Raw genomic sequence first — 16,056 nt, 5'->3', positions numbered from 1 at the left:
ATGGACAAAACCTGGACCCGGATACCCCTAGAGCTAGACGGAAAAAGCTTATTAAAATGTATGGAGATAGACCAAATTTAGGGCAGAACAACGTCTGACGGGTCTGCTAATTACATATACATATAAATAAATTGGCGGTATCCGACAGATGATGTTCTGTGCCACCCTGGTCCACATGTTGGTCGCTATCTCGAAAACGCCCTCACATATACAACTAAGGGCCACTCCATTTTAAAACCCTCATTAATACCTTTAATTTGAAACCCATATCGTACAATCACATTCTAGAGTAACCCCTGGTCCACCTTTATGGCGATTTCTCGAAAAGGCGTGTCCACCTATAAAACTAAGGCCCACGCTCTTTTAAAATACTCATTAACACCTTTCATTTGATACCCATATCGTACAAACGCATTCCCGGGTTACCCTAGGTTAATTTTCCTACATGGTGATTTTCTCTAATTTTGTCTCCATAATTCTCAGCTGAGTATGTAATGTTCGGTTACACCCGAACTTAGCCTTCCTTACTTGTTTTTAATGACATGCTGTTAACATAGGCATACATACATATATGTACATATATATGTACATATGCATCTATGCATGTATTAATGAACATCCCTGCAAAAAATGCGATTAGTCTAGGTTGAATCCGGGATGAGTCGCAAAGGAATATGCGACTATAGCCAGTTCTGACCTCTTTATATGGGTTGGAGTGATCCCATTTGTTTGAGCATGTCCTATGGAGAGACCAATTGTACCTGTTTATGCCTGAACGGGTAGTATCGGACTGGTCCTCATTATACCCCTACGAGTACTGTCGGACAGATCCCTCTTGTACTGTTCCGACACTTCCTCTTTGTACCCCTTTTGGTACTGTTCGACACGCCCTCTTTGTACCCATACGGGTAGTGTCGGACAGGTCCTCTTCGAACCTCTATGGGCACTGTCAGACAAGTCTCTTTTGTTCACCTATGGGTACTGCCGGACAAGACGTACGGGAATTCTTACGGATTTTATAGTTTTTTTCAGTTTTTCAGTCTAATACAATATTCTAAATTTTTTTTCGTATTGTTGTTGTACAATAATAAAAACAAAACAAATATTACGATAATGGAACATATGGTCCTAGTATCTTAGGTTTTCATAAATAATTATACTCAATCACATTTAATCTTTTTATTTTATTTATTTCGTTGCTGTTCGTTTTTCAATGTTTTTTTCAATTGGCTTCATAAATTTCACAATGACTGATGTCAAATATACCCAAAAGGGACTAGAAGGGATCAATTATACACTAATGTGGACAAAAGAGATCTATCGCCGACGGCTCTCTTTAGGCATTAATCGCACGATTGTTTGCGGGGATATTTAAAAACAATTGAAAAATTTAGGTGCTCTCTTTCGCAAATTGCATGAGCTTCTATTTCAAAAATATTAATATGTACATACATATGTATGTATGTAGCATGTTTCAGTCCACGCCCGTGTATAACTTTGCACTTAACGCTTCTTATGCGGCAGTTACCCACCGACGTGTGCCGTACGTAAGGACGTTTGTCGTACGAAGCTCGTTTGACCGAACTCTCAAGCCCGTAGGAATCAATGTGTGCGTCTGTGTACATGTACATAACATATTTGTGTGTGTATTGTTTACAGATAAGCACTGTTGCCATTGACCATTTTGCATGTATGCTTATGGAAACATCAACTTTTTCCAATTTAATTTTTGATATTGTAAAAGGCCGGAATACATATTAAATAAGTATAAATAGATAAAATATTTATAATCAGCACTTTTACATAATTATTTCGAATTATTTTCACAATTTTTCAAACTTTAATTAGGCGTTTTTGCTTAAAATTGCAAACGGTCAAAAATTAGCGTACAAAAATTTACTAGGCAACTCTGTCTAGTGAGAGAGCGATCAGCTGACACGTTCTTACGGAAAAAATCAAAATTGTTTTGATTTCTACGTTCCGGGCTACGTACGTACGGGCGTTGCACGTCGGTGAGTTTTCGTTTACATTGCACACTCATAAGATAGGTCGTGTCAGCTGACACGTTTTTGGTACGTACGTTCGTGAGTAACTGCCGCATTACACTTTCGCCACAAAATGTCTCATATTATTTTCTAATTTATTTTTAGTTTAACGTTCTAACGGTATCAAGTTTTATTTACTATTTTCTACCATCGCCAAAACCAAACTTCCACAAACACTATCACAACCAACAATCACTTGTTTGTTAAAATGAAAGACTTCAAGAGACGATAACAATACTATGCACCAATATTCTGTTCAATGAACTGAATATGATTATCAATTATTTTAGTTGCACCCCTATTTTTTTAAGGTATTATATTTAATTAGTTTTTGCACTCACTGTAAACGCCCTTTATTTTCATTAAAACAATTGTTTTCTTTATAAACTCAAATAAAATCAGTTGTAATTTTTTTTCACAGCTGCATCAGGCAGCAGCTGCATTCTTCGTTGTGTTGCGTCCGTCGCTCAAATGCACTTTATTCTACTCGGCACCATGAGCTACTATTTCTGTGTGTGGCAGCAAGCAGCCACTTCACTCACACGTTCATAAACCAATGATTCGGAGCGTTGGACGTTTGCTGGTTGGAATGTATCGTACATAGCAATTGCTTTTATTTGCTCTTGTAGAGACCCTAGTTCCACTGGAAAACACCCTTCGTTAACCGATAACAAACGCGTACATATGTACCTAACTCAACATAACACTCAATACGTGTAGACTCGAAGTGATTTTATAAACAAAGCAAATGGGCATTTCCTGAAAATCGTCAAATAAAATCATAGTTAAAGTTTTGCTTAAATAAAAAAATTTCAGTCTTTTGGCCAAATATCAAAGCCAACGGAGTATTTGGAAAATGAGATTAAACGCCTAAGAGTATGCTACCACTTTGGAGCTTTCTAATCTTGTGTTGTTGGTATATAAAGCAGTGTATAGATGTTTAGTCCACAGTTGCCTCTGTGATCTAGTAGCACCAAATGTGAGGCTTTATGTTTAGACTTGATACCCTGTTACCCTCTACACCATTGTGGATAAAACAAGTGTAATATCTTCGGCATCATGTTAAAATTACAAATAGAACAGATCACCTAACTTTTAAAGTGACTAGTGTGGATTCATGCTGTATCTCTTTTTATCACCCTCTGAAGATAGCCTCTTTCAAAGCAAATTTGCAGCTAGCCTGTCATCAGCAGATCTTTAGAAAACCTCACAGCACCACCAGGGCGCTAAATGCCATTACCACCCCGATAAATTGCGATTTAAATCAAAACGCCCACCATAGAATAGTACTCGTTGCGCTAGACCTATCAAAAGCTTTTGATACGGTCAACCATGGCACGACCTGGAAGGGTCTACCCTTCCCCCATCCGTGTCTTAAAAGGTGGACCGCAAATTATCTGGGTGGCCGGCAGGCATCGGTGCAATTTAGAAACGAAACTTCAAAACCAATAAGAATTAAACAAGGGGTGCCACAGGGTGGTGTCCTATACTCACTTGTGTTTAACTTCTACATATCAAAGCTACCTTTGCCACCAGAAGGAGTTACTATGTTGTTGTTGTAGCGATAAGGGTGCTGCCCGAAGGCTTTGGGGAGTGTTATCGATGTGATGGTCCTTTGCCGGATACAGATCCTGTACGCTCCGGTAACACAGCATCATTAAGGTGCTAGCCCGACCATCTCGGGAACGATTTATATGGGTACATTAAACCTTCAGTCCATCCCTACCTCCCTCTCCTGGGGTCGCCAGAGCCTCGTCTATTAGTGAAACAGGATTCGCCGCGGATAGGTGGGGTTGATAATTGCGTTTGGAGAAGCTATATATTGCGCTGGCAACCTGAAGGGCTGCGCTGCACATCCCCTTGAATCTGGTACTTTAGTCGCCTCTTACGACAGGCATCCTACCGCGGCTATATCCTAACCCCCTAACACGCGTGTGGTAAGGAGTTACTATCGTTTCCTATGCCGATGACTGCACAATAATGGCCACAGGCCCAGGCGCACAGATCGACGAGCTTTGCAACAAAATAAACGGCTACCTCCCTGATCTATCGGGTTTCTTCACCTCGCGAAACCTGACATTATCACCGACTAAATCATCGGTGACCTTATTTACAACATGGACGTCCCAAATGTCGACCATTTTGAACATCCGCGTCAATGGCACTACGCTACCGACTGTCTTACACCCCAAAATCTTGGGTGTGACGTTCGATCAGGATCTATATTTTGGTGGGCATGCAGCCGCAATTGTACCGAAAATCCAGAGCCGTAATAAAATCTTAAAATCTCTAGCTGGCAGTACTTGGGGAAAAGATAAAAAACGCTAATTACCACTTACAAAGCAATTGGCCAGCAGATTGCACGTTACGCGTCCCCGATATGGTCGCCAAGCCTAAAGACTACTCACTGGAAGACGCTACGGGCCTGCCAAAATACTGCCCTCAGAACCGCCACGGGTTGTCTTCTTATGTCCCCAGAACACCACCTACATATTGAGGCGAGAATACTCCACATCAAGGAGAGAAATGATATGCTCACCAAATAGTTCCTATTGAATACCCAGAAACCTGGCCATCCCAACAGACATCTGATTGAGGAGCCAACACCGCCCAGGGGCTTAAGGAGTCATCTCCGTAAGCATTATGAGGAATACGTCACCTAAGAACACAGCCGTATGAAGCCAAAAAACATAAGCATGTCCTCAGTGAGCTCCACAAGCAGGCGTCGTATCTTTATGTCAGGAATTTCCCGGCGAATCCTGTACTCAAAGAACAATACTCTAAACTTGCAGAAGAGGAACGCACACTCCCTAGGGAAACGCGAGTCACTCTAGCTCAATTTCGATCTGGATACTGTAACAGGTTAAACTCTTACCTATCCAGAATCAACTCCGATTTACAAAATGTATGCACCGCTTGCAATGTGTCCCCACATGACACCAACCATCTCTTCAATTGTAATGTGGAACCAACGCCTCTAACACCCCTCTTATTATGGTCCACCCCTGTTGAAACATCAAGTTTCCTTGGACTCCCGTTAGAGGACATTGATGACAATTTGTGATCAGTCACACCTATTGGATGGAGCGAAGCACTGCTACAACAACAACAACAGCCGGCCGTATGCGCCGACATATTGAACATCCAGTCAAACCGCTGTCAAAACGCTATCTTGAACATCTTGTCAGGCAGTTGACGGATAAGATATCACACTATTTTTGTCCATAATGCTGTACGCATTCATGGAAGTGTCTGCAATTGTGGTAAAAAAAAGTATTTTTGTGCTACTTAACTTTAAATGGCTTTTATTCAACGACCTGATTATAATCCTTGATTTTTCCAAATATATCAGCAGCTCCAAATGAAAGAAAACCGTGTTAAATATCCTTTTTTGGTTGCTTGTGAGGTATGATGGAGTGCGGAAAATTCCTTTTGACTTTATGGTTACATTGCTCGTCTGATGGAGTCATGGATCACCTGATGGAGCCCTATCTACATATATATGGATCATCTAGATTAATAAGGAGTCAACTTGAAAACCATAAATTTCGAAGTTATACATATGTACCTCCAGGCTTACCAATTCAATACCTACCGAAGTGTGTACTTGATTTACTAATACCTCCACTTATTCGTATTGTATATTATGTATTAAAAAATAAAAGTTCATTGACGGATACAGGGGAGGCAGTTTTTGGTGTTCTGAGCATTGAGATTTTTTGAACTAATCACTCTCTTTATCTTAGAGTGCCATATATAAAAAAAGATGTTTGTATAGATATGCACATTATCATTGGGGCGTCAAAAATAATTATATTGTAACTAATTTAGGGGAATTCTCCTTATTTGCAACCTTCTGCTTACGTTCGTATCGCTAAACTGTTGAATAAAACACTCCAATATTCTGTATTACAAAATGGTCTTTATTAGACTACTCTAATGCGGCAGTTACTCACGAACGTACGTACCAAAAACGTGTCAGCTGACACGACCTATCTAATGAGTGTGCAATGTAAACGAAAACTCACCGACGTGCAACGCCCGTACGTACGTAGCCCGGAACGTAGAAATCAACACAATTTTGATTTTTTCCGTAAGAACGTGTCATTGATTCCTACGGGCTTGAGAGTTCGGTCAAACGTGTTTCGTACGACAAACGTCCGTACGTACGGCACACGTCGGTGGGTAACTGCCGCATAAAGCAGGCATCGGCATTTAGTGGCACAATTGTGCACACTCAATTCACACATATTCTTATTCTCTTTAGTTTAGTAGTCACTGAGCATTTGGCACAGCAACATCGATTGTGTGCGTCGCTCGCAATGTTGACGAATGTTATTAACAAGCAACAAGCAAAGATGGTTTGTTAATTTTTCCAATATGCACAAGCGAAAAATATTTAATGTTGACCAACCCTTTTGCGCAAATACAAGGTATTTAATTGTATAAAGCTTTTGCTTCCCCTTGTGCACATTAAAAATATAATAACAAACGATCTTGTGTTATTGCTTGCTAATAAGCGAATGAACTAAGCAAACCAATGCATCAAGTGATGTGCGCAATTATCGCGCTCTCACTAACACATCTGCATTTCCAATTTGCTGATGCCTGCTTTAAAGGTACTTCGCTATTAAACTTCACTTCGCAACTGATAGCGTGCTTAAAAATCTAACTGAGCTCTTGACTACTCAGCTTGCGCTCTTTTATACTCTCTGCTTCTTTATTCGCATATTTCTACTACAGTCTCGACCAGGCATCGGCAAAATCGAAATGCAGATATGTTAGTAAGAGCGCGATAATCGCGCACATTACTTCATGCATCGGTTTGCGTAGTTCATTCGCTTATTAGCAGCGGTGGGTACCACTACATTTACACGGTTACCAAATTGAGAATGCGCTAGTATACACGAACTCGTAGCGTGCACGAAAGCAAAATCAATTATTTATTTAGTTTGATTTCAATGCTTGAACGGTGAGGACGTGTCACGCACTTTTTGGTACTCTGTTTTAAGCGCGCGTGCGACACCTCCTTACTGTACGACCATCGAAATCATTGTTTACTATATAGTTTGGCTGCTTAAATTGAGGTTATGTTGCAAATAGAGTGGAAGGCACTCGAATTCAGTGAAAGAGACACTCGAGTAGGGTGGAATGAAGAACATTAGGAAGACCAGACCTGCACTGGATCAATATAACTTCAATCATTGCATCAATATTAAAGATAAATTTAGAAAAAATAATTAAATACTTGAGAATAAGCAAACATTTTCTTTCAATTACTGTAATTAAAGTGTCCTAGATGCTATATATTCCAAAATTATAACATTTTATGTCTGTTTAAAAATGTAACTTCAATTTCCCTAAGTTTTCCGTAATATGGCTATTAGTGATGTTTGTGTGTGTGTGCAAATTTTGAGCGATCTGCTGTTAGTTGCGCTACTTGGTAAAATTTACAAATTGCAAAATGGTTCTATATGTCCCACTTATTTTGCCATTGTAGTAAAATGGATTTTGTAAATGATCACATTGTGCGTTGACCAAATAGAGTAAATTGTGGATATTTTTTGTTGAAGCGGCTTTGGGAGTTATCGAGAGAAAAGTTCTTCGAAAGATTTATGGACTTGTACGCGCTGGCGATGGCGAGAACCGAAGAAGGTTTAATGATGAGCTGTACGAGCTATATGCAGACATCAACATAGTCCAGTGACGGCCATAACCGTTTAGACGGTTAAGGGCGAATTAATGGTGACTTATAACCATAAAGCCATAACCAGATAAATCAGCTGATCGAACCTACCTTATGGAAAGGAATGTAATCGATTAATGGTGCCATACCATAACGCTAACGCCATAGCGAATCAATTGGTTTTTGGTTTCTCGCCATATCCATAACCTAAAAATATTTGAGTTGGTGAATTTAATAACTTTTTTTAGATTTTCTTCATTGTTTTGGATACGTTATGACTAAGATACTTATTTTTTGTGGAATATGTTTGTAATTTTTTGCGTTTTCATCATTTTTATGAAATTTTCACGATTTTTAGGTTAAGGCACCATTAATCGATCACATTGAGATGGTTATGGATATGGGTATGGTTACGACTATGGCGTTTGGGTTAAGGAAGTTTAATTTGGCTTTTAAGCGCCAATTAAGTAAGTAAGTAATATAACAAAAACAGATACTTGAGTTTAAGTAATTTAAATTTAAATACCTCAAAATACATAGGTCCATGGGCGATTTCGTTGGAGCTTCCTAATTCCGAGAATTTTTATAAATATATGTCTAATTCCATGGCATCGTCCTACAGCGATTCAGGCTTTTTCTATTCACCTGAGTCACCTTCCCAGTTTTCTTTCATATGTGCCACACAAAAAAAAATGTTTCATTGGGAGAAACTCTTCAGAGTTTATTAATTTTCCTCCCCACAAAGAGATTGACTGGCTCCATCGGAGTACAGTTTTTTACAGCTAATGTTTTGACAGTGTTTGACGGAATATAAATACAGGACCCGAGTGATTGAGAAGGACCATTAGTCTCTGCCTATTTGCATGGCATTTGTAGGTTGAATTCTATCTTACTTGAGCAGATTTGTATTCAAAATTAATTTTCTTTGCTATCAAAAAAGCTACAACTACCTATAGGACCTATTTTATATTACTGTAATTACAAACTATTGTGTTTAGAAGAATATTTTTCTTAGAAAATAGAGAAAAATAGTGTATTGCTATAGCAATTTGGAAACTCACAAACCAGTATAAATACAGTATTTGCCCTTAAACCGCTAGGAAGAATATATGAAGGAACTTAAGAGCTTTTATAATATATAACTTTCAATTGTTTAATCAATAATTGAGGACGTTCAAATGTAGATCAGTACTTTTTCGTGCAAGCCTTTTATATGCCACATTGGCAACACTTATTTAGAACGATGACAATTTTCGGAACAGATATGTTGAAATCTTTGTCATTTGCTTTTTTTGTTATTAAATTTTAGGAAAATTTCAATAATACTTTTCCAGTTAACTTCTTCGTGCTTTATTACTATTTAAATATCGAAAAAAAGCTGGTCATTACGGATAATAATTAAATTTTTGTGTAGATATTTTGAAGTGGCTTTAATTAAATGCTACCATGTGATATTTGAGCGGTTTTTGTGCATGTACGACATTTTTCATAATTGATTGGTACTAGAAGTGTGCACAGTCAGCAAAGGCTGCATTCATTTGAATGCTTATTCTGTGTTTAATAATGTTTGTGTTTCATTCAATTACTTCATTCTTTCTTCGAATGAGTTCAGGAGTGCATTCTTTTTTTCCAATACTAAATGAAGAATGGGTTAACTTTTAAGACACATTCCTTAACAAGGAATGAATGAATGAAGGGCAAGCATTCTTAAACCATTGATTTAAAATTTCAAATGATTGCACAGTTTTACAACTCTGATACACATGAACAAGTAACCTGTATTCGATTCCGGAACCAAGCTGTTCTGCTGAAGATATAATTCATCGCAAACACCCTGTGCCCAAGTTGCTGTCACAACAAGCAACGAGATTGAATTTGACAGCTCGTTTCTTTATGGCTCGTATATGTGATTACTAAAATACAAAAAAAAAAACTATTTGATTTTACGATGGAAACTGTTCTTTGTGGTGATTGGATGAGCTGGTGCCGCCTGTGTGCAGTATCTATTGGAAATAACATCTACATAACTGAACCGGTGCCTGGTGACAGTAGTCTACCGAATACAGACCTAGCCACTGCCATAGCAGATTTCTTGCAAACACAGGTAAGTAAAGTCTTCGTGTAATCTTGGATCTGCTTGGAATAGTTTATATTTGTGATTCATCCAGGTAAAATATGACGAGATACTGCCCCAGCAAGTATGTGCAAAGTGCCATCAAGAACTCATAGCGTCATTGAAGTTCCGGAATCGTGCCATTAAAGTGCAGCAAATGTACGATTGCCTAATAAATTGCTATTATCAAGGCAAGGTGAATTTAAAAATGTTGTTTGAAAAGTTTGGTCTTTTCGAAAATGCGTCGTTTTACGAAAATCAATCAATAGATGAATTACACGTGCCTGATTTACCGTTAGACCAAAAGCCGACCATGCAGATGACTGATGAAAGCGTTATGATAGAATTGCACGACGCTGTTCCTTTAAGTGGAAACGAAACCTGCAATAATTTCATAGCTGCTCAGGAAAATAAAAAATGCAGTTCCAGACCTATAAATGCATTTGAAAGTAATAGCAGGTGTCACAGTAAAAACATTAAGCGCACAACAGGAAGAAGGAAGAAAAGGATTCCCAAAATTCAAAAAAATCAAGCGCAAGTATCAAACTACTCTTGCAACACTTGTTCCAAACATTTTAAACGCATACAAAATTTTTATGGGCATATGAAAAAAGTACACGGCGAAGATACTACAGTCCAAACTAAAGCGTTGCCTGAAAGCTGCTTGAAAAATGAGTCTAAGTGGTTTATCTGTAAACATTGTGATAAGAAATTGGAAAGTAAAGAAATATTAACGGAACACTTGAAGAGTAATCATGAGGACATTTTAAAGCAAACATTTGTTTGTGAGATATGTGGCGAAATTTTTTCTGCAAGAGGACAGCTCAAAGAACACATGTTAATGCACACAGACGTTACACCCTTCGAATGTAAGACCTGTGGTATGGGCTTCAAAATGGCAAATCGGTTGAAGGTATTAAAAGTTATATCAGGACTTTATTTTATCAACCTTGTTCAAAAATGGTTTGTTTTGTTGAAACTTTCCAGCGCCATATGGAAATACATGAAGGGAAGCACAATTGTAAGATATGTGGAAAGCAATTAAACTCACGAACCACATTAAATAGTCATTTGCTAGTACATTCTAATTCAATGCCACACAAATGTGATTATTGTGGTCGTGCCTTTAAGCGTGTTAAAACATTAAAAGTTCATTTGATTGCCCATACTGGTATAAGGCCTTTTATATGTAACTTTTGCGATAAAACTTTTTCAAGTGGCTCGAGTTGTCGCTCCCATAAAAAGCAAGTGCATCCGAAGGAGTTATCAGCCATGGATGAAGAGGGAAAGAAATCGTACACGAAAAATTTACCTAAATTAGGAGAATTAAAGGCAGTGTAGGTTTTTTATGTTAGGAAAAGAATTGAAACTTTACTTAATTGTTGTTTTTATATTTCCAAACAGTGTGAAAAAAGGTGAAAATCTGAAGCCATTACGGAGATGGAATTGAAAGTTCACAAGATGTAATATATATTCAGCTGAATAAACGCAATTCTCAAGAAATTGTTTTGTATATAACTATTAAATATGCGAGGTAATTCTTTACTTTAGCTCTCAACAATATAGCGATTTTATATGACTAAAAAATGTGTCATGAATTGTCTGCAGAGTATGAAAAATTTATTTAGAAAACTCATTGATAAATCTATGAAATTTTATATGTTATGTTTTGTAGCAACGATAAAATTTCCTTAAAGACTGCTCACTACGCTGAATAAATCCACTGGGAGGGCCTTGATGATTCCACTTCGTGATCCTTCATGCAGCTGTAGGAGGATGTGTTTTCCAGTATTTTGAGACATACCGTATTGATTTCCTTAAAAACCACCTGCCATCCCATTCCTGCCAGAGGGACCTCGCTTCCACGCAAAAGGTTGTTGTTCTTGTATTAACGATAAAACACTCCAAGAAGGGTTTGGGGATGTTATCGATGTTGATGGCAATTTGCGGGATATAGATCCTGTACGTTCCTGTGTTGTAGCGATAAGGACACTCCCCGAAGTCCTATGGGAGTGTTATCGATGGTTTCTGGTCCTTTGCCGGATGCAGATCCGGTATGTTCCGGTACCAAGCCCGACCATCTCGGGAACGATTTGTTATGACCACATGCGACCGTCTAGGCTATACCGCCCTCCCACCCTCTAGATCCATGACTAAATCCATGAGGAAATCGGGGTCGCCAGAGGCTCAGCTGTTAATGAAACGGGATTCGCCACGGATTGGTGAGGTTGAAAACTAGGTTTGGAGAAGCTAGATATTGCGAAAAGGTTGCGCTACACAACCCCTTGAATTTATTTGGTATTTTAGTCGGCTCTTACGACAGGCATACCTACCGCGGGTATATTCTAAATCCCTAATACGCTGGGTTAGGTACGTTCCGGTAACAAAGCACCATTAAGGTACTAGCAAGACCATCTCAGGAACGACTAATCGGACCACATTAAAACTTTAGGCAAATATGTGTCTGCAAAATATTACTTCGCAGTAGAAAAGAACCTACCTAAATCTCCGTTAGAATTACATACTTTTATAATCTAGTATGGAGCAGATATTTTTCCAAACTTCACTATCTCAGTATCGAGCAGTTTCAATATGGGTTTAGCAACAAAAAAGTTGCTTTACAGATTTTTGTTCCATTTTACATACGAATACATGTTTTGTGCTATACACCAGGCTGGGGCTATACATAGCGATCGTAGTTGGGGCAGAGTAACGCGCATATCCTTCGGAAGTGTGCTTTGTTGTTGTAGCAATGCTCGCCCCACCTAACAGCCGCGACCGATCACAAATTGTTATCAATATCCTCTAACGGTAGTCCAAGGAAACTTGCCGTTTCAACAGGGCTGGACCGTAAGGAAAGGGGTGTTAGAGGCTTTCTTTTTCGGCGATGTCTGCAGTGGTGGGAGCCTGAGTTTGAAGGGAATGACAGACTCTGCGTCGTCTTGCTCTGGACCATACTACTCGTCATAGGGCTTATGCAGACGTTTCTGCTTAATCGATTCAGTGGCGCTGCCAGAGACACAAAATTTGGTATAAACCGTCTGTAATAGTTTGCAAACGTGACGAATCGTCGTACCGCGTCTTTGTCGGTCGGTTTTGTATACTTTTTAACTGCGTTTATTTTAGAGTCGTCTGGCAACAAACCTTTGGCTGAACATTTGTGACCTAAAAATGTAACTTCTGGTCGTAAAAAGTTGCATTTATTTGGGTTAAGTTTGAGATTAAAAGACCTACAAGTATCGAAGACTTTTGAAAGATTTTTAATATGGTGTGCTTCGCTACAACCTATGACGATAATATCGTCGACGTATAAAAATGCGACATTGGGTGGTATACCCGAAAAAGCTATTGTCATCATTCGCGAGAATGAATTAGGTGATATATTTATGCCGAATGGAAGCACTTTCCATCTAAATGCGCCACGGTCAGTGCTGAAAGACGTAATGTCACGAGAGTCAGGATGCAAGGGGATTTGATGAAATCCTGAAAAAGGATCTAATGTGGAAAAATACTTTGCTCTACCGAGATTGTCTAAAATATCGTCAACTCTCGCTAGTGGGAATTTATCAGCAACGAGTTTTTTGTTAACTGCGCGAAAATCTACGCACACACGATAAGCTTTTTGACCATTAGTATCTTTCTTTGGGACTACAATCAAAGGACTATTGTAATTCGAATAACTGGGTTCAATCAAATCGTTATCTAACAATTTATTTACTTGGCGATTTATTTCTTCGCGTTGAGAGTATGGTAATCGATAGTTTTTAACATATATCGCCTCGTTGTCTGTCAATCCTAATTTTTGCTCGTAGAAGTTATTTAAAGTCATTTTGTCCGTGTCAGGAGCGAAAATGTCGGCATAGTCAATGCAAAGGTCAAGTAATTTACTTGGAGCATGTTGAGGTATTTGATTTTTTAAAATCGAAATTAGTTTTTTCGTACGTTGGTTTCTGTTTCTGTCTTGTTAATTGTATAAACATTATAATTTGAAAGTTTTTCTGTCCGAATACTTTTCTTTTCACATACTTTATATCATCCGTGGTATTTATAACTTTAATTATTGGGTTACTGTTATTAACAATGCACCTAGCTGTGAAAACACCTTTTTCAATTTCCTGCGAGTCCACGAAAAGTGGTTCGGGTGAATCTCCTAAATCAAAAAGTCTGAATATTTCACATCTTGGTGGAATGATACAACTGTCGCTTTCTGTTCCGTGCAGGATTGGTATCGCGACTTTTTCATTACCTACCCAAAAGGAAATACTATTTCTTTCATAATTAATAATGCATTTGTTAATTTTCAGAAAATCTTTATCCAGTATGCCATCGGATGGAATATTAAAGTCTTCATTTACTACATGTAAAGTATGTTTAATAGAAAAGTTAGAAAAATTTAAATTTACGGTAATTTTACCTAAAGTGGAAACTGAATTGGAAGTGACACCGGTAATGTTAATAATGTCGTTCGTATTTAAGGAAATATTTCTGTCTAAATATGACATCTTTATTAAAGAAATGTCCGCTTGAGTGTCTACTAGGAAAGAACAAAATTTTTGTGACTCGTTAATGAAATCTGAGTAATTTAAATTTAAACAATAGATGGCTATTGGTGAGGGAAGTTCGCTTACTCGCTTAATTCGTCCTCCCTCAGTGTTCGCGCCTGAGGGGCACTGGCGTTTAAAGCGCGAACGTTTGCGTTTCTACCTCTACCGTTGGATGATCTAGAATTGTTACCTCTATTGTTACTGCTGTTTGTATTTGAATTGGAATTTGGACGTATAATAGTATTGTTGTTATTTTGGTATCTATTTCTGTTATCATAGCGATATCTCTGATTATTGTTACCGTTATAGTTACTATTATATGAAAATGAATTATTATTTCTATAACCAAACCGCGGTTTGGGTAAAATCCTCGATAAATACCACGTGGATTTCTTAATGTACTGTTACCACGTGATCGAAAAGCTAGAACCTGACGTTCAGTTACTTCGTTGTTTTGTTCTACAATTAATTTTGCTACTACGTCTTTCGGATCAGTAAATGCTGTTGAGGCTAAAATGGTTTTTACTAAATTTGATTTTGCATTTAGACGACACACGTTAACAGTTTGTTCGACTGCCATTTCATGAGCTTTCGCTTTAGTGATCCCTTCAATAATAGGAGACCGCTCAAGTGAGTCAGCTAAATCTTCAACTTTTTTGGCAAAATCTTAATTGTTACCGTTAACATGCAACGCTGCAATTCTCCCTGCTACAACTTTGTAGTTGTCTGGTTTGATCCTATTACGTAGAGCTGTTTTAATATCATTGACTGAAGTTACTTGTGTTGGTATTGCTTCAAGGGCTTTACCCTCTAATTTTGATTTTAAGAACGCCATAAAAGTATCAGTTAAACCTGCAGTAATGCAATTTTGTCTATAAAAGAATCAAGTACTGGAGGATCACCACTGTAGTTTTCTCTAATAGAATTAGCACATGTGTTGATGAAAATTCCCTTTTGCTCAGGTGTTGCCATGATTTGATCGTTAAGATCTGGAGATGAATTAGCAGAAGATGAGGCCACGTTTGTACTAATTGGATCGTTAAGATCTGGGTTTACGTTAGAAGAAGGGTTAACTAAGTTTGTACTATTTGGGTCGTTAAGATCTGATTTTAAAGAAGAAGTTGAAGTTAATGTTTCACTATTTGAATCGTTAGGATTTGAAACTAAATTAGAAGTTAGATTTTCCCTGGAAGAATCTTCGAAGCCTGGAAAATCTGCTAACAACGATAATTGATTTTCCTGTTTGGTGACTTTTCCGGTCGAAGATGAAGTTAAACTTTCGTAGCTTGAGGCTGATTTATCGGAATCGGATTCTGAATCTGAAGTTTTTTTGCACTTGCTTACCACTTCTAAGGTTGCACATATGAAATTAATGAAGCACTTGTTTGAATGTTGAATTTATATTTGAAGTTGAATTGTTGAGTAAGAGAGAAGAAAAAAAATTTTATAAAAGGGAACTGATGTGCAGGTGAATAGTCGCTAAAGAAATATTTAACAATTTATTTGAAGAATTAATGAAAACTGCATTATAATTATATAGAAAAATCTTTAAGAAGTAATTGAATTTAAACTTTGCACAAAAGTATATAGGTATTAGTTGGTAAAAATTTCAAAATTGTTGTAAATTGTTCAAAAGATCCATTTATATTCACGCGTTGTAAAAAAAAA

General features: G+C 37.9%; 2 protein-coding genes across 5 annotated transcripts in view; one reads left to right on the top strand and one right to left on the bottom strand.

Moving 5' to 3' along the window:
- Positions 1 to 16,056, bottom strand: part of LOC137241261 (AF4/FMR2 family member lilli) — a 79,947-nt gene that overhangs the window by 62,400 nt on the left and 1,491 nt on the right. For 2 of the 4 annotated variants that reach the window (XM_067768676.1, XM_067768680.1), the window contains exon 1: positions 2,387 to 2,597. The exons of the other annotated variants lie outside the window; for them this stretch is intronic. Coding sequence is in view for 1 of the 2 variants with exons in the window: in XM_067768680.1 (XP_067624781.1) it covers positions 2,387 to 2,408 (22 nt within the window). In the remaining variant the exon portion in view is untranslated. Of the gene's footprint in view, positions 1 to 2,386; positions 2,598 to 16,056 lie in introns of those variants that run through there. 4 annotated transcript variants of the gene reach the window in all.
- Positions 9,580 to 11,370, top strand: LOC137241262 (zinc finger protein weckle-like). Its single transcript, XM_067768684.1, has 4 exons — positions 9,580 to 9,835; positions 9,900 to 10,757; positions 10,832 to 11,181; positions 11,249 to 11,370. The coding sequence occupies exons 1-4, from the start codon at positions 9,680 to 9,682 to the stop codon at positions 11,292 to 11,294; spliced, it is 1,410 nt and encodes a 469-aa protein (XP_067624785.1). The 5' UTR covers positions 9,580 to 9,679; the 3' UTR covers positions 11,295 to 11,370.

The sequence above is a fragment of the Eurosta solidaginis genome, chromosome 2 (genome assembly GCF_040869045.1).
Source record: "Eurosta solidaginis isolate ZX-2024a chromosome 2, ASM4086904v1, whole genome shotgun sequence".
Classification (NCBI taxonomy): domain Eukaryota; kingdom Metazoa; phylum Arthropoda; class Insecta; order Diptera; family Tephritidae; genus Eurosta; species Eurosta solidaginis.
Note: the sequence above shows the minus strand (reverse complement) of the source record. Positions and strands in the feature narration are given on the sequence as shown.